Below are 23,141 nucleotides of genomic sequence, written 5' to 3' on the forward strand. Positions count from 1 at the left end.
ATGACGTTATGTTGTGATGCAGGAGAAGTTGACCCTGTTTCAACTTTGCCGGACAACCTGGCATTTCTTTTCCTTTTCTTTTTTTGCTAGAGCCCCCTATTGGGGTGCCTACTGTGTCAACACTAGGCCTTGTTGAAATGAATGAGGGGGGGTTCGTTTTTGAAGCAGTACTTATGTCAGTCTGAACATGGCATAAAGGTATGGTCACATTAGTCCTACATTTCATGAAATATCCCTCCACCATGCCCCCCAAAAAGGATGCAATATCACATTTACAGTGGGTAATAAATCAATCTATCATGCAGAGTTGCTGCAATTAGTAGTCTGGCTGTGTAGTATGGTGCAATATAGAGTGATGTCGTTGCACTAAAATTTAGTGACTGGTGCTATTGAGACCACACCTTTAGCCTTTAGTTCAACTTTTGAAGCAGGGAGCTATAGTTGGAACATGGTTTGGTCAGATTGTCTGAAATGCCTCAACATTCCGGCCATTTTGTTTCCATCTTTGTTCCATCACTACTGCTGATTGTGCACCTGAAGCACAAATGTTAATTGCTGTCTTACACAGAGAAGACCTACCATTTAGATAATGTCAGTGTAAGTTATTACTTGCAGAGATTGGGCCGCATTATAAATGCTGCTTAATAATATGTGTGGTATGTCTTAACTACCAACCTGTCGAATCTCTTCACATACTAAGGTGAAAACCCAAAAGTAAAGCACAAACTCCAGCGAGGTGGGGCCGTCAGGGGGTGGGGGCTTGAAGTCCACCAACAGAACATAGGCAAACAGGCAGAGGAAGAGGAAGTACATGAGTACATTGCCAAGGAATGAGGTGACAGGGGCGAACCAGAACTGTCTCCACCGGGATACAATAAATGGTCTCTTGGAGTTGGATGGCAAAGAGTCTGTAGAGAAGTGAGAGTGAAAATTATAAAGATTCAAAGATGCAAGCAACCTGTCAACCTTATCAATATTTTAGCAGTAGTATCAATATTTTACAGAAAATAATCCATCCATCCATCCATCTCCCTTTTAAAATATTAGACTCCACAAAAAAAACACCTAGAAGACCAAGAAGAACAGAAAATAAGAAGTGAGGTTCTCAGACAGCAGAACAGTTGTTGTTACGCAAGATTGTGACTATTTATGGTGCTGCGCCTGCTGGTGTACACGTAAACTGTTATCGTAGTTAAATCTCAATTAAAATTCATAAGGAAGCTCTATGAGTACATAAAGCTCATATTGAAACAGACTTCACAAAGTGCTTCACAGTTCAGGAGATGATGGCTCCAGTGTAAATAAAAAGAATGATAAAATTAATCACTTATAAATAATTCTAAATTAAGTTTACAAATGTGCCTCCAAGTGGCATTTTACTGAACACTATGTAGACTGCAAAATAATATAAAACATTTCAATGAAACTGACAATCTTAACAAAGAATGTTTTACTGTAAGTTTAGGTCCATATCTTTCATGTGTACCTCATCCTTTCACCTGCTATGGGCCCTATGAGTTTCAGTGCCCAGGGGCCCCTGGGGGGTACTAATCCAGCCCTGTCCATGGTCACAAAATGTTAAACTGAATTGACTGACCAAAGTGTTTAACAAAGTATTTAACCTGACGTTTCAACCTCAACTAACAAAATTTGAACAAATTGGCTGCAACTCTTCTTCTGAATATCCCAGGAGCTCTTTTGAGAGCATGACATGCCAGATGATTAATGAATGGTGGTGTTTATTCAGATCCCCTCAGAGCTGTTGCAAGACATTAGGCACGTGGACAAACATATCAGTGTCCTTGCAATCTAGTTCAACTATTCCAGTGTAGTTCCTGACCATCAGCTTAGCATACGCAAAGAGTTGCATTGTATTTGACCCTGGACGCTTGAAGACATTGCTTGAAGAGTTTTCTCCGTAGGGTGGCTGGGCTCAGCCTTAGGGATAGGGTGAGAAGCTCAGACACCTGGAGGGAGCTCGGAGTAGAGCCGCTGCTCCTTCGTGTTGAGAGGATCCAGGTTTTCCGGGCACGTCCAACTGGGAGGAGACCCTGGGGCAGACTCAGAACCTGCTGGAGAGATTAAATATCTCATCTGGCCTGGGAACGCCTCAGGATCCTCCCGGAAGAGGTGGAAAGTGTTGCTGGGGAGAAGGAGGTCTGGAGCTCCCTACTGAGCCCGCTGCCACCGCGACCCGACCCCGGATAAGCGGAGGAAGATGAAAGATGAATGAATGCTTGAGGACATTGTCCCCACTTTCAGTGTCACTGCTCAGGTTGGTTGATGTTTCTCCCTCACAGTAAACACTGCCATCCTACATCTGACCAACTTGTAATTTCAACTGTTCCTTCATGAAGTTTTGCAGTCTGACTTTGTATCCGCCATTGACCATGAGTTTGTTGAACTCAGCAGCTCCAGGAAACTTGTCAGGCTTCTCCCTATCATCCTTAATGCTGAAGGGAAGGTCATACTTGTCATTGATGAGGATGTCAAGGCATGCATTAGCATGGCTTGATAAGATGATAGCATAGATTGTATCCAGGTAGTCGCTTCAGCAGTACTCTGAGCAGTCCCATTTGATTACTTAAGGTTTGGGGGTGTGCTATCTTCTTCTCCAGAATGTTGCTTTCAGAGCTCATAATTCAACCATCTTGGATTTGTACGGTGTACGTTCTGTGTGTGTGTGTGTGTGTGTGTGTGTGTGTATGTGTATGTGACTTTTTTTAGATGTAATGTACACATCTAAAAAGTCACACAAAGTTCGTACCATGAAATTGTTTGAAGCAAAGTAGCCGTCCTGTAAAAATGTGTCACGATATTTGCTGCAGTGACACCATTGTGTACATGGAGCGGTGCATTACCCAGGTGTAGTACCTGGGTTACCCAGTACCTGGGTTTGTCTTGCCTGTTTCCTGTTTAGTTTTTAAAAAACTATCCCTTCTGCTGGTTTCAGTACTTCATTCCCTGTCGTTTATCCTGCTGTTTTGATTGCTCATTACTTTCACCTGTTTCTTATTAGCCTTTCTTCTCTAGTCTATTTAAGTCTGTCTGTGTTTCCCTCACTCTTGGTCAGCTTGACTTTGTACTTTTTCCTCATGAGTATTTTTGGATCTTGGCCTTGCTTTACTTCACAATTCAGTAGGCTTGTTGTACATTGACTATTTGTTGTTAAATCATTTGAAATGCTCTCGCTTTGCCTCTGTAGTCTGCATTTGGGTCCTCATTCTTGTTTTCATGTACTTGTGCTTGCACAAACTGTAACAGTAAGTCATGTTTACTGTAACTAACTTTTCTTTTTTCTTTTCTTTCTTACTTTCTGTAAGGAAGGAAGGAAGTGGTATCTACTGTAAGAGAGTAGCCCTTATGTTCAAGTAGTAATAGCTGAATAGTGATCAAAACCCACCTTTCATCTTTTCTTTTAGAGCCCTGAACTCTTCAGCTTCTTCCTCACTGCGACCCAAAACAAAAAATCAGGAATGTTTGTTAAAACTGAGAAACAAAAACCATCAAACAACCCTAAATTATGTTAGTATTTGTATAAAAGTCATATTTTTATATTTGTAGTTACCTTTGGATAATATCAGCAAGCGAGAAGACAGTGGCATCATTCCCATCCAGACTTTCAGCGTCTCTGCAGGGGTGGACCTCCACAGACCCAACCTCCTCCTCCTGTTCCCTGTAACATGAACACAAACAACCAGGCATCTTTAATAATCTTGTCAAACTGATTAATTATATTCATCAGTGGTTTGTAATTGCAATGATTCAGCTTGTGAGTCATCTCAGCTCCTGCTGAATCAACTGATCCAGTTCCATACAGCAGGACAGATTTAACAGTGTCAAACATTGTGTCAAAAATCATTCCCTTGTTCATTCTTTCAATATTCTCTACATATCAAAAACCCTGAGTTGTAAATTGAGATTTCAGAAACAATCAGTATAATTTTGCATCACTAAACATGTTTTGTGTTATATATCAGTAACTTACATATCTGTATTATAATTACATTGTGTACATTTTTGAGGGTACTTTAGAGTACATACACTTAACGCCTCAATTTGGACAATCAAAGTAACTCTTAAATGTAAAACATTTACAATGTCTTGTCAATGTTTACAAGGTAGCAAATAGGGAGTGATTTCAGGCACAAAATAGAGACCATCTTGCGATGGGATCACACCAGCCAGGACGCCTGTCACCATGTTTACATTCTGACCCACTATTACATTATTGAATGAGTGCTCACAACTCATGAGTGGAGCCACACCCATCTTCAACTTGGCCTTCATTTTTATCTTACACACCTGTAAAGTTTCCTGACTGCATCTTACACAGTTGTGGCGCTATCATGCTGACAGAAAGACAGGCAGGCAGACAGACAAACACATGACAAAGTCCCCAAAATTGCTTCTGTGGTAATTACTGCTACAAAACGTGTCTCCAGGACCACAAATGTGGGCCAGGGTGCAAGCGCCCATCTTGGAACTTGACCTTCATTTTGATCTCAACTACATACTTGTGAAGCTGTGACTGCTTCTTGCACAGTTGTGACAATATTGCGGTGAAAATCTGAATGACTGAATGAAAACACCTGGCAAAATACTCAAAACTGCTTCTGTGGTAGTTCCCACAATGACGTCCAGGACCACATTTAAGAATGAATCGAAGACCCCATATGAATAGGAAAAACGGGGCCCCCTACTGTAACTGTCAAAAGTCCCCATCTAGAGGTCACCTGATCTCACTGAAGGCAGGGAGGAAAATACAAGCGCTCCTACCTGAGAAGGACACACCCACCTCAGGTGCAATCATTTCACCTGATGAGAGCTTATATATACTGCCTGCCTCACTTTGTTCTTTCCTTTGACCCCAGCCGTGTGTGCGTCCTGTAAGTTGAATTCCTTGCTTAGTATTTGATTTACTTTATTATTGCACACAATTCTTGTTGACATTTTTTAACCTATGTTAATCATTTTGTTCTCCATTTGCAGAACTTAAACCACACATCAGAAACCTTATAAAGAAATCTGCTTTCTGTAAAGAAAATAAAACTGCTCTGCTTTCTGAACTTGGACTCCTGCCTCCTCTATGGGTCTCTCAAACATACTTCAGCCTACCCAGTAGCCCTTAGGCTTCGCATTTAACAGTAACCATACCTGAGCGTGGAGCTTGTAGGTGAGCTTTTGGTATTCAGGCCTTATTCTACAGGACTCAATGGACCACAGCCTGAAGAAACAACATGGAGTCTCTGCCATGTAGGCCCACCACACGAACAACAGGCACTGAGGTCAGATGCAGTGCATTCCAGGCAGGGACCTGGGTCTCCTGACCCCTGGTAACACAGACTGGTCCAAGGGATGTGGAAATTCACATCTTTGTTGGGGAAGGAACTGGAGGATGGAGCTGTGCCAACTAGATACAGGTGGGCTCGGCTCGACTCATAGTGCCTGTTCTGAAACCAAACTCCTGGGGAGGGGCTGGACTGTCTCCATCTCTGAACTTGCCCAGGGTGACAGGCACCGAATGGGTTTAGGGAAACTCACAAGCTCCAGGCTGATTGCCGCATTGCTAGACTTGTCCCCGGAGAATGAGAGGGTCTCCTCTCTGTAAGTGCAAGTCTCTGAGAAGAAGGCTCTGACTGCTTATGCAATGAACAGCAGCTGGAGTACCAGGCCTTCTTGGAGTCCCTGGGTGCCATCCTGGAAAGGGTTCCATCTGGTGACTCTAAAGCATTGTTTCCACCAAGCAGTCCGGTTCTGTTAGGGTCAGTTCCTTACACATTGGAATGGTTATCAATGTTTTTTCATTGTCAAAAGTTCCATTTGTTATTTTGTTACCCTTCTGTTGAGGTACCTAGCATGGCGATCTTATACTGAAAGGTGGAGCTACAGTGCAGACCACTGATTTCAGTCCAAACAACCAGTTATCTTGTTGTCTTCGCTCTGATGTAGGATTTCCCAATTCCTGTTTTATCTTCTGTCTTTTTGCCTGCAGCCCTTTCTCAAGCAAAGCTAGTTTACCTATTGTAATAAATATTTGTGGTCAAGCAAAAGAGAGAGAACGGCAGAGCGTAAGGAATGTGTGGTCGAGCAAGAGAGAGCGAATAGCATAAAAGAAATGGTGAATGCGAGCAGAGCAGAGGAAAAAGGGTTAGCAGTTTGTGTATCGTCAGTTGGGCAGTTGTAGTGTAATATAATCATATAACCATATATAAGTAGTTAGTGGTTAGTGACAACTGGTAATATAAAACTGAGATGTTAAAGAAACTCATCAAAATGGGAAGGAATCGTAAATGAATGTTGAAGACATACTACTCAGCACAAGTTGATTAAACATGCACCTATTGATTGAATTGATGATTAAACTACTGTATTGTGTTAACTTGGAATAAAATGTAACCACACATGTAAGAGTGAAATTATGTAACACACTGTAATATTTTTAAAGTGCAGAACAAAGGGTGATCAGAGCCAATGGTTTAATTCTGAGGAAAGTGCCTGTTTTTTTAATAACCAAACTGAGAAGGAGGAAAAGCTAATGGTGTATTCTGAAGAAAGGGCCTGGGTTTTTTTAAAAACCAAGATGAGCTAATGGTATCAGGCACGTCAGCAGCACGGCCAGGTGCAGTGGAAAAGTTTGGGACTTTCCATGGAAAAAACCCAGTGTCAGCAGAAACGTGCAAGAGTAGGGATTGGTTGAGGCCAAAAGGCCCTGCCCCCTCTTTAGTGAATAAAAGGAGTATGTTTTGTATTGAGAAGTTGGGTCTTATCAGATGAACTTTTGTCTGTATGATCTCATGTTTTAATTGTCGACAATTAAACATTATTGCACTCAGCTTTTGAGGACTCCTGGAGATTATTTCCTTTTATTGGTATCTTTTTGAAACTCTGAAAAACCGTTTTGAACAATCAAAGAAGAAGTCGACACGACACAGTGATGTACAGTACAGGTCACAGTGTGTTAGTTAATAAATGCAGCAGTTTCTCAAGAGTTAAGACAAATCTCCCCTGTTGTTTCCCAACTGCTGGAAAAGTTACCCCAAGGCCAGTAACAACCCCCCAGGAGTACTGTCCGTATTTGAAACACAAAGCAGAGCTGGCATTTACTGTAGGTACAGTACTCCAAACTGAGGTTAAGTACAAAGGGTGGAATCGAGACCCCTCTCAGGTCTGGTATTATGTGCCTTAAGGCCTGTACTTCTATGATATATGTAAATGGCATTTGACTCACAGAAAACGTAGTGAGTTGTTGTACACTGCATGCACACAAGGCACCATTATGTAGTGCTTCATGCAACATTAATAGGGGTGTTGGGTTAAATTTGGCTATCAATAATAATTAATGATTATCAGGGATAATTATTAATTATGATTAATAATAAGATCCAATTTACATTAGATCGCCTCTGGGCACCATCCCCAGTTTGTAACTCTGGTTAATAATTAACTTAAAAACTACAACCAAAATTACCATAACAGCTTGTAATGGTCAAAGGGTTTTGGAGTTCTTGACAGAGTAGAGGTTGGCAACAGTCACTCTTGTACAATATTAAATAGGCAGCTTGAAGGTTCAAAAAGTATTTTATTTAACACAAAGATGAAAACACACTTACTAACATGTACTATATACAGGTGTGTGTGTGTGTGTGTGTGACGTAATGCCAGGTTAGAGAAGATGGTTAGTTGCATGCAAAGACCTTGAGTCTGTGTGAAGCATCATTCAACTAATGTCAAATTAGCTGTGTAGCAAAGCAAACTACCAAGAACCTGACCTGAGATCACAATAACACCCAAACAGTGAACACATAGATTGAACACATTTACATTTAGGGCATTTTGCAGACGCTTTTGTCCAAAGCGACTTACATTACATTTGTCACAGGAAAGAAACCACAACATATCACTGTTGATAAAGTAGAAAAGAAAAGATAGAAACAATTTTCAAGCCCTCATCTGAGCAAAGTAGCTGCTATTTATCAAGAATACCATAAGTACAAATGTGCTATGGTGTAAGTGCTAAGGGTAAGGGTAAGTGCTTTTGGGGGGGGGGGGGGGGAGTCATGCTATGCGGGGGTCGAGGTGAAGTCTTCTGCGGAAGATGGTGGGTGACTGCTGTCCTGACATTGGTCGGGAGTTCTTTCCACCACTGGGGCGCCAGAACAGAGAAGAGTCGCGACTTTGCTGAGCAGCCTTTGTTTGCTCTCAGCGACGGCAGTACCAGCCGGCCAGCTGATGTAGTAGAGTGAAGTGCTCGCGCTGGGGCGTTTGGTCTGACCAATGTTTGGAGGTAGAAGGGTGCAGTTCCGTTGACGACCTTGAAGGCCAGCACCATGGTCCAACAAGAAGCCAGTTGAGGTCACGGAGGAGGTGGGTCACATAGGAGAATTTGCATAGATTGAAAACAAGGCGCGATGCAGCGTTCTGGATATGTTGCAAGGTCTTAGTCACAGAGGCTGGGAGTCCAGCCAAGAGAGAGTTGCAGTAGTCCAGGCGGGAAATGACCAGCGATTGGACCAGGAGTTGCGTTGACACATGTGCATTACATCAACCAGAGTTAAAAGTCCTGTGCTTAGCCGTGCTATGCTATGCTATCTAAGCACAGTTCAACGATACCAGTCTTTGAAGAAAAGGTGCTGGTGGTTGCAGGAGAAGGGTGGGATTCCAATGTTGAACAATGCTGTACTTGCTGAGCAAGATCTGACGAAAGACAGCATAGGAGTAAACAGTTTGCTCCTTTCCCTTGCAAGGATAGCAGCTCGCCGCTAACTTGCTTGGTGTTCCTCAGATTGTGAAGTTAGTTTGCAAGTTTTGCGTCGCAGCTGCTGGTGCTAACTGATCTGAAATACTAGCAGGAACTTGTGTCGCTGCAGTGAGGAGAAGTTCTTTGGGCCTGCTGGAAATGTAGCTTGCAGCTCTCAGCAGCTGTAAGGCCCAGAAGATCCAAGAGAAGAGAACTTGAGGGCAGGCAGCCCCGTGGGGAGAGAGGTGGAGAAGAGAGGCTTGAGGAGAAGAGCGGCTGAAGGAGTAGAGAGGAAACAAAGGAAGGAGCTGGAGTTCTGTTCATCCACAATGAACGACTTCATCTGTGGGTCCCAACAGAATCTTTTCAGAGAAGCTTTTCAGGTTGGTAAAATTCTATCAAGAATCCTACCTCACATAAAGTCAATGCTGCAAATAGCTACTGCAGCTGAACCTTTACTTTGTAATTTCTGAGGTTTGGATAAGGCTTTGGTCAATTTTCAAGTGTGGAACTCTTGACTAAAATTGGAACCTCCACTCAAAGGAGACATCCTCATATGAACTGGAGATTGATCATTTACTGTTCTGTAGGATATTATGTAGGTGTACCCCTTTACATAAACATTTTGTGTTGAGATCTAGGTTTGGATCTAGTTCATGCATTTTAAGATATTGCAATCATATTGACAATATCCTGATTTTTCAGATCAGATCTGTCTACCCAATTTTTAACAGGATTTTAATTACCAACGCTTCCAAAAGTTATTTCCTCGAACAGCAAGATATCATCCATTACAAGATAGAAGATACCATACTGTATATTGTCCTGATTAAAATCTCCTTCAGAGGCAAATGTGCAATCTGTGAGTTTGGGAAATGTAAATAAAATGTACTGGACTTGACAGCTTGGAGAACTCAAAAAACCTCCGATCACAAACAAAGAGCATTTTGAGCTCCAACTTCAAATCCAATTGTAGCTCAAATTCTGATTTTCACAAACAAATTAACACTTTTTTTTTTTCAAGATGTAAACCCAAAGAAAGCCCTAAAACCAGGATGGAATCATAGTGCAAAGACACACACTCACAAGCCAAATTACACAATAATAACACAACATTTACCTGAAGCTCATAAGGTCTGTGTAGAGGAGGGGGGGCAGGAAGAAGGTTAGAACCAGTTTCCAAACCTCAGTACTCCTCTCCATGTCACCCCACCAGATCTGAGATAGCAGAGACTACAACAGAGAGCAGCACGGTTACTACAACAGCTCCCAAACAACATTACCCTTACTGATGACATTAATTATTACATAAATAATTGGAATAAATATCAATTTGTTATACCCAACCTTGGTATGTATTTAACATATACTGTAACTTAATTTCTGACTTTGGTATTCCCAATTAAAACTCAGTCAGCCAATTACTTTGCTGTACTTTTGTCACATGTATATACATAAAGTACATACAATATATGTACTATAAGTAAATGTTTGAATGCAGTGAGTACTCAATTGCAATGAGAGGCAGGAAGCTGATAGCAAAGTTCAGGAGGTTTATTCTCTCTGGCAACAACATTAGCTAGTCACTACGACCAATAAACTATGGCTTAGACAACCTGTCCCGTTAGATACAGAATCGTCCCGTATTTTACACTTAAATATTGCATCCCGTATTGACTCAAAATGGGACGCAATATTTAAGAGTAAAATATGGGACGATTCTGTATTTTATGGGACAGGTGGCAATCCTAGTCATTGTATGCAAGTTCCCTTGAATGCAGCGTCATCCCAGCCACATTCAGCCTCTTACGGCTCGTCCTGCCTACTCATAGCGATCGTTGATTTGGTTGGTTAGTTTTAGGCATGAGGAACGAGAGATCATCAGTGATAGGGTGAGAGAGTGCGGGCCTTGCGGTGGCGGGTCTTCTCACAGGAAGCCAGTGGGGACATGTCTGCGGTTGCCCCAGACCTGTTATATTACATCGGGCTGCCTCTGATAATCCACCACATGCACCACTCAAACGTAAACGATTGCAGAAATAGAGACATGAGTGGGAAGATTCAAATGCTTGACAAAAAACGAACAGCAGTCTTACAGTTCTCCCTATCCCATGCATCTCCTGAAGCTGATACAGTAAGCTTCTTAATCACTTCTATGATGGGACATTGCGTTCTGTTCAGATTATATATAATTTACTAGCAAATAAATGTATCACATCACATACAAGGGATTGATTTCCTGGTTAAATCTCAGTCCCTGAGATGGGCTGCCCCCACGTGGACTGGCGTCAATAGTAGGTTATGTGATGCATAAACACTGATTGATTTAAATATGAATCAATATAAATGTATTGCCCTTGATGTGAAGAAAACACAATTATTATGTTATTAATGCTTTATCAATCTGGAAAATTGCATCCTTCAGTACTAATGAATTAACAGTATAAAATGTTAAAAATAAATAGTGTTTTACTTAATATGTTTTTCTCGGAAGTGTGTAGATTACTGTGTGGTTTCACTGTTTAGATAGGGTGACTACTTTTCAGGACATAAGACAGGCAGCTGCAATTATTTTAGCCAAATCCGTATTCACACTGAGGCCTGGGCAATATATAATCAATACAACATCAATATACCATCAATAGACATGAATACAATCAGAAAATATTTCAATATAATATTGATAGTATCATTCATGATTTCATCAAAAAAAAACAGCAGACAGAAAGAAGGAAAGAATAAATTAAAAAATACCATGAAATTCATACTATTTTTTTGTAATATGGCAAGTTTTTTTTAATCGAAGGTCTAAGGACAGAAGATGTCATTCACTGTACAAATTGTAAAGCCCACTGAGATGTGATTGTGATTATGGCATATACAGTATATATAAAATTGATTTTGATTTATTTCATTAAAAATCTGTCATCCTACTGTAAAGCAGGTGTACATTATGATTTATCACAACTGCCGCCCCACTGCAATCTGGGGCCCAGAGTGGTCAGGCCCCTGCGGAGTGGTGCCCCCACCTCGGGGGGTGTCCTTCCTTAATTTTTTGGAAGGTGGCAACCCTAATGATAACCAACTTTACTTTTCAACCAGGAAGCAAGTATCTAGTGAAAATCTACTGTCTGTTTTGTTTGTTTTTCCATGTTTGCATTGAATTTTTACATGTAGTTCATGTGTTCTTCTTGGTCAGCATATTAAGCCACATGAAGCTCATTTCAGTTTTGAAAAAAGAGAATGAATGACAGCTTCTCTACCTGAACGCCATCGTGGCTGAAGAAAAGGCGGGCATCAGCCGCAGTGGCCATCTGCAGGCATGTTGCACCACCCCACACTGGAGACTTCCTTATAAGGAGAGTGAAGGAGCGACTTTCACTGTTCTGGTAACACTCACTGAATACATCTGAACACACAAACAACAAACATTATTATTCTTTCTCATTCATAATTTCTTCTAGGTTGCTAGGATACACAGTTTTTAGAGGCATATTTATGTCTTTATTATAGACAGTAGAGAAATGACAGAAAATTAGGTAGATAGACAGTAGTCTCGCAGGAACAAAACCAGGTACCTTAAGCTATGGGGTTGTCTTGGGCTTTAACTTTTAGATAAAAACAATAAATAAATGTATTTCTTAACTGTCCATTAGTAAATGACAGTTTCCAGTTTAATATTATGGAGCCTATAGATGAGAAGTCTACACACATAGAGAACAAAGCAGCTTTGGGTCTGGCTCACCCTGTGCCAGGTTCTCAAACTTCTGTGCCAGTTCCTTCATAGCAACTTTGCTCTCAGTTTCACTCTCGAGCTTAGAAAGCTCCCTCAGCATCTTACATCCACCCAAAGCGCTCAGCACTGACTCCCCTGCCTGTCAAGGAAATACAGAAACACAGGATGCCAATTAACACCAGCTCAAATGAAACCAAATTTGATGACAACTTTGAAAAATGGCAGCTTTGTGACCTCAATGAAGTTTGCTGCACATGGTGGTCAGCCTTTTTTTCACAGCACACTAAAATGTCATCACCTGAAACTGGTTAAGTTTAACATTTACAGTGTCACTTGAACACAGCCTAAACTTTCCAATTTTGAAATTTAATGCTTATATTGATTAAATGAGGGTGTAGAAAATGACAGGCTAGTCTCACCATCTCCCAGAAGTAAACAGCCATTTCACTGCGGTTCTGCAGGACAGCCCAGATGAAGAGGGCTGCCCAGGGAGAGAGGCAGCGCTGGTCTCGGTACACACACTCCCCCAGCAGCATCTTATTAACTTGCTGAAAGTAAGACAAGACACAAGTGAGGCAGTCAGATCAGAAAAAAGATTATCTCTCTTACAGCTGAAAATCATGCATTATTAACGTATCTATTTCAAATTGTGCCAACAGCTTTTCCTGTTGTTTTAAGTAGTTTTGTATGGTGAAATTTTCATAAAGTAGTTTCTGGGTCTCTCTTCTTGTCAGGATCATTACAAACATGATACAGGATCAAGCATTGCACTCTTATGACATTGTCTGACTTGTGATAGGCAGTCTAAAAAAAGCATCAACATTTCCTCTAGCCTCATGCAAAGATGAGTAACAGGCTACAGGTAGGATCACTTCTTTGTTACTCCACACACCAAGATTTTTCAATTTTCAAACTATCCATCCATTACTAATAACCGCTTTACCTTTTGACACATACAGACAACCATTCACACTGATATTTAAAACAGGACGATTTAAAATGACCAATTAACCTTAATTTCTTTTGACTGTGGGAGCAGGCCAAAGCACCCACAGGGAACCCTTGCAGACACAAGGAGAACATGTGCTGCCCTAACCCCGCGGGCTCCAGGAGGCTGGCAGGTTCTAGCCCAGAGAGTCCTGCTAAGAGGTCGCCACTGCCAGCCCATTAATCAAATATAGCAGCCTGGTCAGTGGCCTACACTTGTTGTAATATGATGTAATGTGTAATTTCTTGTGCGGTAGTATAAAGAGCGAGAAAAGTCTGTGTCGAGGATTTTACCCCAGGAGACCAGGCTTTGAGTCCCATGTGTGACCAAGACCCATGCTGAAATGTACCAACAAGGATGAACGTTTATACCTGATTAAATCATGGTTAAGGCTTAAATTCTGTTGCACCAAACTTTAAAACTTACTTAAAATTAGGAAAGATTAAATTTGAACCTCTCTTTAAACCTCAGTTTAGTTTTTTCTCTTAACCTAGATAGATTACATTTAATTCTGTTGCGCCAAAACTCCAACTCCAATTTAAACTGTGATAAACTTACACTTTAAAGGTTTAACTTAAACAATGCTGCTGAATTTCCAAAGATGCCGGTTCAGCAAGGAAACTGTTGAAGAGCTGAACAGGAAGACTGGACCAACTGTCAGACAGGGCAATGAAAGAGATGCACATATCTAACTAATAGGGCAAACCTAACTTTTTAGCTACCTAGCAAACAACATAACATTTTATTAAGTCCCAACAGCATGCCAGCTGATTTTATTTATGTATTTATTTTAATTTGGGTAGCAACTCCATATTGATTCAACTCTGTTTAACTCTGGTTTACATCAATTAACTAAACAGAGATTACATTTGAATGGTGCAACAGAGCTCTGCTTAATTTTAAATCTGTATTTACTCATTTTAAACCTAGTTTTGCTAAACTCTGAGTAGAACTTATGAATTAATCCTTGTTGGTGCAACCCAGCCTAAGTGTGAAGAGCTGCTTTTTTTCAGTAATGCTACATAGGGAAGGTAATGGTAATGGTCGTACTGAGGCTGTGGGAGCTGATTTCTGCTCAGCGGACGTTTGGCCATGCAGGTCTGCAGTGTTGGGGAGACTTAAACTACGTATAGTTGAACTACATAGCTTAACTACAATTTGCTGTAACTTGCTGGTAGTTAAACTACATTCATATTTTTTAAGTATTTCAACTACTTTTTTTTGTAGTTTAACTACTCAAGTTTCACTGCAATTTTGGCCAATAACATGAAATATTTTTTTTTTTATAAAAAAAGACCTATTTAATGTAAATTTTATTCTATTTTTCTTTGAAAAAAGGCATGAAACATGTCATGACATGCTAAGCCAACACTGCCTCTGATTGACTTGCCCTGGCAGCACTCAAATGCTTCACAGAGTGGGTGGGTCTTTATGCCGAGGAAGGCAGTGCTCATATGGCACAAGCACGTCATGGACAACCCTCCCGCCACCCCCGATGTGCCCCCGAACGTGCCAGCCCAACCTATATCTTGGATATATATGGCTTTTTAGTGTTGGTAAAGATGTTTTTAGTGCCAAACGGAACCGGCTGTCTGATAAAAACTTTGAGAGACTGCTCATGTGTCGTGTCAACAAGCGATTCTGCCCTGGCGTCTAGTTGTAGTGCCTAAGTGTTAGCGCCTCTGAAGCTCCTGTGATGTTGACCAAAAATGTCAGCTTTTGTTCTTTAAAAAATAAAACTTGAGTTGAGAGGCATATTTCTGCTGGCATGTGAATTTTTTGCAGGCTATTATATTTTGCTTCATATACACCATATGTTGATTTATTTAACACCGAGTTAAATGAGTATAATGAGTATGAGTAACTGCTAAAGCTACTTTTTTTAGCAGTAGTTTTACAAACTACATTTCTCCAGGGGTAGAAATGTAGTTTGTTCAAACTACTGCCAGGCTGAACTACATGTAGTTTTACAAGCTACGCTTGCAAAGTAGCTTCCCCAACACTGCAGGTCTGATAGGTGAGCCATGAGAGATGAGCACGGCACGCTGCATCTGCTGCTGGTCCGGTCGTTGATGAAACAGGAGGACGGTCACAGTGACAACGTCAACTGCTGGATAAAAACGCTGAAATCTGTCGATTGAGAGGTATGGTAATTTAATGTTTAGTTATGTTGTAGTTCCCTCTGAATGTGTAGGAAAACTTTATCTAGCACTAAGTAGCAGCTAAAAGACAAACAGTGCAGTGTAGTTTGTCTTTTAGCTGCTAGCTAAAAGACGAACGTTAAGCATTTAATGTTAGCGTTTTGTTTTTTTATTATGTGGATACCGCCATGAAATATGAAATGCTGTTTTCTGGACTGAAGACTGAGGGTGTTTTTTGCAGATGTGTGTGTTCAATAGAGCTAATGTTATATTTTTGACCAACCAGTGTGTGAAATATAGTGTGACAGTCTAGATTTAAGTAGCTATAACACAAGAACAAGCTGTGATTTATTTATTTGCTCTGTAATTTAAGGGTTGTTTAAAGACTTTTTTCTCTTGGCGATAAAGGACTTCTTGTTTGTATCAGTTAGCTCATCTTCACAGTTCACATGTTTTAGACGTTAAATAGGCAGAGGCAGAGCAAATTGCATTCAAATGCCACAAATGCTTGAGATGCAATATGTGTTAATTGTGTTATTAAAAGTGATCGAAGATGTCGTTAGTTATGTAAAAATAAATAGTTGTAGATACTATAAATAGACATAATTAGGCACATTGTTGACACCTCCTTTCTTTTTGACATTTTAATGGAGTCAAAGCTGTTATTTAAGGGGTTCCAGAGCCCCACGAACATCCTGTATTTTGCACACTGATTCTAACCCAATTTGACAATGATCCTGCTTGACGTTTGTAGTTATAGCTTTTACTTCGTACTAGTAAAAATGTCCTGAATACACCACTGTTCCCAAACCTATCCAAGTAGGCTAGTTGTTGTGCCTAAACCTAGATAGAGTCAAGATAAATGTTCGTCAGTAAGTCTAACTAGACATTGCATTTTTATTATTGCTTACTTGACTGTGGAGCCCTGCATTTGCAAAACAGATGCTAGAGGGATCAGTGGAGCATCATAGTTTGAAGCTTAAGGCCAGTATGCATATATGTACATATGTATATGTGTGTGTGTGTGTGTGTGTGTGTGTGCGTGTGTGTGCATGCGTGTGCGTGCATGTGTGTGTGTGTGTGTGTGTAGAAATACTATTTCTTTCATCACAATTGATAATATAAGCCTACAAATATGAATGAAAAGTTGAATCTTTGAAAAATGTCTATGAATACTACATCAACTTAGTATTTGGTATTTCCCCCATAGACTTTACTGATAACATGCACTCGACCAAGGCATGGAGGTAATGATGGTCAGGTCTCCTTTGATCTATTAGTATATCTTGCAAAGTTTTGAGGTGTGTTTGGGCTCATTATTCCTGCTGCAGTTTACGGAAGTGGACCACAGCCACGTCAATCTACAAAGAGCAGATCGAACCGGACAAAAAGTAACCAGTGGAACGGCATGGTGCATCCAGTCAATTTGCAAATAAAACACCCTGTGCAGACTCGGGATCTACAGCACTACAATATTGGAAATATTAACAATAAACACACTTAAAACAGATAAATAATGAAATGATTTAACAATGTAGCCTCAAGGCAATGTAGTAAAAACCTTCACTCTATTTGTGAAAATACAAAAAAGGGCCATTTTACAGCTTTTTTTTTCTTCAGAAAGCCATTTGTATATTGTAAATTTAACATAATTGTTATTTTTCTTTTTTTCACGAATACATTAAGGTTTCACAAATCTGAGTCTCTGGAGTCTCCTTATTGTGGTCCAGATTTGACTATTATATAAGCGTATGGTTACAGTGCGGCCATGGTGTCGATTCATTGACATACAATCACTGCGTGATTCTGGTTATTCTGGCTTTCTTTCACACTGAACTGTTGGTGGGTGAATTTGCTGCATGCTTATCAAGTGCAACACACAAAGAAGTCAATAACTTCTGGGTCACACAAATCGGACAAACTAAATATCAAAATCAAGTTTGGCCCGTGGACCGTTTCTTCATTTCCCTTTATTTGATCTGAGCATAAAATCAAAGTATGAAAAACAAACCCTTATTTGTTTTGTTGTTATCGGATTCATAAACGAATAACAAAACAAACAATTGTTTTAACATTTTCCGATTTTGGATTCCCAATTAATTATTAAAAGAACGAATGATACAGGGATTCGTTACCCAGATATGCAATTGTACTCAAGAACGTCTTAATAAACTTTGCTGTTTAAAATCACTAGTGTTCCTTGCTCACTGACCTTGAGAGCCCTCCTTGTGCTGGTGCTGTGGTCCAGACCCAGAGATCCATAGTAGAAAGGCTGACAGACATCCCCCAACAGGTCCCACAGCAGGCGGGACACCTGCAGCATCACCAAATACTTCATTACAACTGCATATTGTACAGAGCAAGGATGCTTTCAAGGTGATTTGTCATTATACAACATAAGGTTGCATAACAAAATGAAAGTAATGAAACTTGATATAATACAGACAAACAAAAGTAATTACAGTTTGCTGTGTTTCAAAATAGCTAAATCACACTCAGAGGACTGACATGTAGTTATAGTTGGGTGATAAATATGGATAAATAGTCCATAGATTCACAGTCACCAGATCTCAACTCAACTAAACGACTATTGGAGATTTTGGAGCAATGTGTCAAAACACCAGATGATATTATATGGTTGGAAGAATGCTGTTCATCCCACTGGTTGAGTTAGAGTTGGACATTCTAAGTCTAAATACCAACAATCTGTTCAAGATGCTTTTGGTGACAACACCTTAATAAGACACTTAGGACTTTTTTTGTAGGGGAATGGTGACCGATGCAAGCAGCCCTCTGAAAGTAGCTGCTACCAAAACTTTCATGGGTTATGAGAAGCTTCTCTTTCAGTTAACTGAATACCTGCACATATGAGTTATTTTCTTTGCATTATTGCGTTCTTCTCAAGTTTTTCTAGCAAAAATAGTATTTCATTTAATTCTTGAAATGCATTACAATCTATTTCAAGAAAATGCATCCACTGTATCAATTCAATGATGTGATGAAACAGAATTATGAGTGAAATAGCAGTGGGTGATGAGGTTCCATAAACAGCTTCAACAACTGTTTGTTTTATTCTTTCTATTGTTAACGTACTAAGCCTATTGTACTAAGGCACAAATTGTAGCCTGACAAGATAACATGTTATTAAATAAAGTAAGAGAGCTGCATTTAAAAGTATTTCCATTAGCAGTATCATCACTATCAGTAACCACCCAAAACTAATTATCAACACAATCCTTTACTTATCAAGTCACAGTTCAATTGAACACCATTAACAGTATGATGACCTGCTATCAGTCCATCTTAAAGGTTCCTCCTTGCTACCCCTTTGCCCATTCTCAACTCATCTTCCTCACCTCGAATAGGCTGAGCTCCATTGCTGATGCAGGTCCAGTTAGTGCACTCTGGGGACTCTTCAGAGGTACTGTCACAGCTCCATCCAGGTTAGGCAGGTATCCAGCCACACCCTGCCTCTCGCTCAGACGCCTCTGGAGCAGAATGTAGGCCAGTGAGCTGTCTGACAGTGAGTGGTACAAGTTTTCCAAGCGCCGGTATGTGAGGTAGTCCAGGATATTCAGACCATTTTCGCAGAACAAACGCACAAACTGAGGCTTGTCATTGATCAGTGCATCTGTCATGGAGTCTTCAAGGTCCTCGTACTGAAAATATAATCACCTCATGAGCATTCTGAGATTAAAACATGCAGGAATACATTCTAACCACTTTCTGTAGGAGGTTTGGTACTATTGTAACGCATTTAATAAAAACTAAAATCAGCATGTGTAGTCGTATATGTGACTATGTAACATTTGGAGCTCTCTCAATTTCTATTAAAGTGCACAACACCAATTTTACACATCAAAATCTACGAGTAGCAAAGTTATGATGAAAGACCAGTAGTCCAGGCAGAGCATTTAGAGAATTCAAACAGCTCGTATCATGTCTGTGCAATCATTTTGGCCCTGGACTTCCCCGCCCACCTCTTCACCTGTATCTCGTTCTTTCGTCAGAGACCATACATACCAGTGCTCTTCATTTGTTCCTTGCTGGATTTTTTCGTCATTTGCCATGTTGCTTATCAGTTTCTTGCCTAGTACTGGTTTTAGAGGATCAAATTATTTCAACTATTACCTGGACCAGCTTGCCTGTTACCTGCCTCTTTCTGCCAGCCAGTAAACTTTGCTCCATTAAATCACTGAAATCATCTCCCTGCCTTTCACTTTCTGCATTTGAGTTGGTATCAAAAGGAGAAAGAGAAAGGCAGGGAGATGAGACTAAAGAATAAACCAGCTGTTTCACACAGGAAATACAACTCTGTACTTCCTGAGTGTGACACAGCTGGTTTATTCTTGCTCCACAATCACTGGCTCATTCAGCAGCTGCTTGGCTACCAGCTGACTGCAACCTGACTTTTTACACAATAATTCTGCTGATATGTTCATGCTAACAGTGTTTAATGTGCTGTAGCCTGTAAAAACAAGTGACGCCTTAAACTTTTAGCGTTCTCCTGGTACACTGTGATATCCCAAATCCTTGTTGATGCCAGGTGTATAGAAGGTAGTTTTGCAGTAGTTTTTCAGTTTGAATCTGACCTTCCATTGTATGTCTCCATTGAAGAGCTCAGTTTTGGCGATGTCCACTCGGTTCCAGGCCACGGCCAGTTTCAACTCTTCAATGTACTCACTGGCTTCACTTGACACACGTTTACTCGCTCAAAAACACACACAAAGATGGTATAAGAGGCAAATGTAAGACATGATAAGACTGACTGGGAGAATATCAAATGGCAAGAGAACACTAGGAGAAAAACAGAGACGCACATCGATTGGGTCACAACTTAATGACACCATAAAATGTGGGTCCCAAGGTGAACCCAGTTGAGAACCACTTATCTTGAGATCTCTATAAGCTTTCCTCTTAAATCTTAAATCTTTCCTTTGAAATCTAGCTGTCACTACTGACTAGGCACAGACCCTTGTCTTAAATATTAAAAGCGTAACTCCAGGAAGCTGCATATAATTTGATAAATGGCCCCCCATGATGTCACAAAAGGCATTGTACAACTTTTTTCCACATATATTAGTACTCCCCAAGAACTGTAAACTCACATTTTAATGAGTAAAATTGCTGGATTTACCTTTTAAGGGTCTGATATGATCCCAACATTGCAAAACATAGACCCATTTTGTCTTAAACTGAGATGACGTCCCTTCTTGACGATTATCAAATCAAATCAAATTTTATTTGTACAGCCCAAATTCACAAATCACAGTTTGCCTCAGAGGGCTTTACAATCTGTACAGAGACGACACCCTCTGTCCTTCGACCCTCGATTCGAGTGAGGAAAAACTTGCCCCCCAAAAAAGCCCTTTTAACAGGGAAAAAAAAAAATGCGGAAGAAACCTCAGGAAGAGCCACAGAGGAGGGATCCCTCTCCCAGGACGGACAGACGTGCAATAGATGTCGCATGTACAGATTATAACACCCTCCTCACCCGTTTTAGCAAACCTTCACTGGATCACTTACAAGTTATTGACCAGTCATCTAAAATAACTTGATATCACTACACTGACTGCCCATTAAAGTCGATTCATTGTTCCTGTGATCACTTTTAGAACTCTGCAGGGTCAAACAGCTTTCTACATAGAGACACATCTACTTCAGCCCCATGGTAGCTGTAGATCTTCCTCCTCTTCTGATCAGGGTTAATTGGTTATAACTCACTCCAAGTGTAAATCTAAAGGAAACTGTGCCTTTGAAGTTGTGGCCCCTAAAGTCTGGAAAACGTATTCAGGCTCACCATTGTGTCATCCCTGTTTTATGTTATATTTTTATCTGCGTTATTTTTTCATTGTTAACTTAAATAATGTAACGTTTCACAGAAGTGTCCGAGACGAGGAAAAACTCTGAAGTCAACGTTTTATTTAGCCTCACGAAAACGAAATACACAGTCACGTTCTCAGCTCTCAGCAACACACACAAACATTTTCTCTCTTACTCCAAGACTCTGAGACTGCCGCCCCCCCTCCCACTCTCTCCACCAACCACCGGCCCGCACGCTGATTGACTTGACCTGTAGTCCAGTGTTTGGCAGAGAGACCGGAGGGTAACAGGCTGACAGCCTATGGCTTTTAACCAGGGACGTTACAATAACTGACTTACCTCTTACAAGGGCTTTGAGGAGAACTGTATCAAAGTCATCAGATCCCTCCTGTTCCCCATGAAAAACAGTAATGAGCTCTCTGTTCTGATAAATACTCAGAGCCTAGGCACACAGAGATAGTAAAGGAAATTACTGTTTGGAAAAACTTTCATTTCATATAGGACATCATTCCATCAATCAAACAGTAATGTTGGATCTGTTGATTAGCAGGTGGGTGAGGTTATATCAGTCAGGTTTCAAGTTGTAAATTTATCCCACGTACAATACTATTAGACAACAAACAACAAAGACAATATGGTCTGCTTAGTTGAAAAAAAGGTCAGTGGTGATTAGCTGCAGGAATTAAAGGAACTTGGGGCAGGATTTGTGAAAAAATAAACATGCATTTTAAGTTTGTTAATGCTAATGGGTGATGAAGCGTTCAAAACCAAAAAGAATGAGCCCACCCACGTATCTCTCCATTGCCTTGAACAGGCTGTGTGCTGCATAATGTACTGCAATTTGGGCCCGAATTTCCTGTGCAGTCCTGCGGACGTGACGTCAGATGACGCTGAATGCGCGTCCTTGGATACGGGAAGAAGACAAGCGCGATGGACCCAAACTAGTGTTTGGGTAGTAATGCATTCTGCTACGGCCAGCAAATGACCCACCACCACACAAAGTCCACTAAAAAGTCATACTAAGAAGAAAACGAAGGCTTTATCAGTGGCATGTCGTGAGTCGAAACGAAATTACGACCAAAGCCAGGCTGGCACCTGAATAAACATTGGATACGCGTTCGGCTCATGGAGGCAGCTTCAACTTGAATTGGGACTGAAAACAGATGCTGACATGGCTCATTTCCTAGTAACCAGGTAAGAAAACATTACAGGTCATGTTTAGAGCTTGATTTGAAAATCATATGAGATCACCGAGGACTCGGAGTGACCTAACGTGCAAAGTAGCATTATCTCCAACATGTAACTTAGTCCATCGCTGTGTAACACTGAATAGTTACAGACTGAGCATTTTCCACAATCCTTTAGTCTGAAACCGAATAGTTAGAAATATGTCCCTTTATATATGGGACCAAAAGCCCAACCTGTTATCCGGGAGGTGACGTTAGCAGCTGGATGTAGCCACAGACTAACGGTTTGTTTGTGTCTGTGTAGTAACATTAGCCGCTTACACACAGCAATCCCGTATCAGAGACGATATTTCTGTCCCCCAATATGCCGTCTTTGCTTTCGCCTGTGCCTTTCAGACTGCATCAACCATAATGATAAATCGCCGCGCTTGTGTGTCACTACACACAGCGAGCTGGCTTCCCGGCTGCTTCGTGTGTGTAGGGGATAAGGCATCAGCTGCACTGCTGTGAAGAGTTCATGCGCGTT

At 40.7% G+C, this 23,141-nt stretch overlaps 1 protein-coding gene across 1 annotated transcript in view; it reads right to left on the reverse strand.

The window, feature by feature from the left end:
- LOC311267764 (transient receptor potential cation channel subfamily M member 4-like) overlaps nt 1–23,141 on the reverse strand; it is a 78,231-nt gene that overhangs the window by 30,921 nt on the left and 24,169 nt on the right. Inside the window, exons 9-19 of the mRNA XM_084370994.1 lie at nt 21,768–21,870; nt 20,198–20,316; nt 18,962–19,264; nt 17,818–17,919; nt 12,896–13,024; nt 12,486–12,615; nt 12,004–12,149; nt 9,861–9,973; nt 3,569–3,676; nt 3,404–3,450; nt 676–908 (exon numbers count right to left, since the gene is read on the reverse strand). Coding sequence (XP_084227120.1) covers nt 676–908; nt 3,404–3,450; nt 3,569–3,676; nt 9,861–9,973; nt 12,004–12,149; nt 12,486–12,615; nt 12,896–13,024; nt 17,818–17,919; nt 18,962–19,264; nt 20,198–20,316; nt 21,768–21,870 — 1,533 coding nt within the window. The remainder of the gene's footprint in view (nt 1–675; nt 909–3,403; nt 3,451–3,568; nt 3,677–9,860; nt 9,974–12,003; nt 12,150–12,485; nt 12,616–12,895; nt 13,025–17,817; nt 17,920–18,961; nt 19,265–20,197; nt 20,317–21,767; nt 21,871–23,141) is intronic.

The sequence above is a fragment of the Pagrus pagrus genome (assembly GCF_965226575.1).
Source record: "Pagrus pagrus genome assembly, chromosome: 13".
Classification (NCBI taxonomy): domain Eukaryota; kingdom Metazoa; phylum Chordata; class Actinopteri; order Spariformes; family Sparidae; genus Pagrus; species Pagrus pagrus.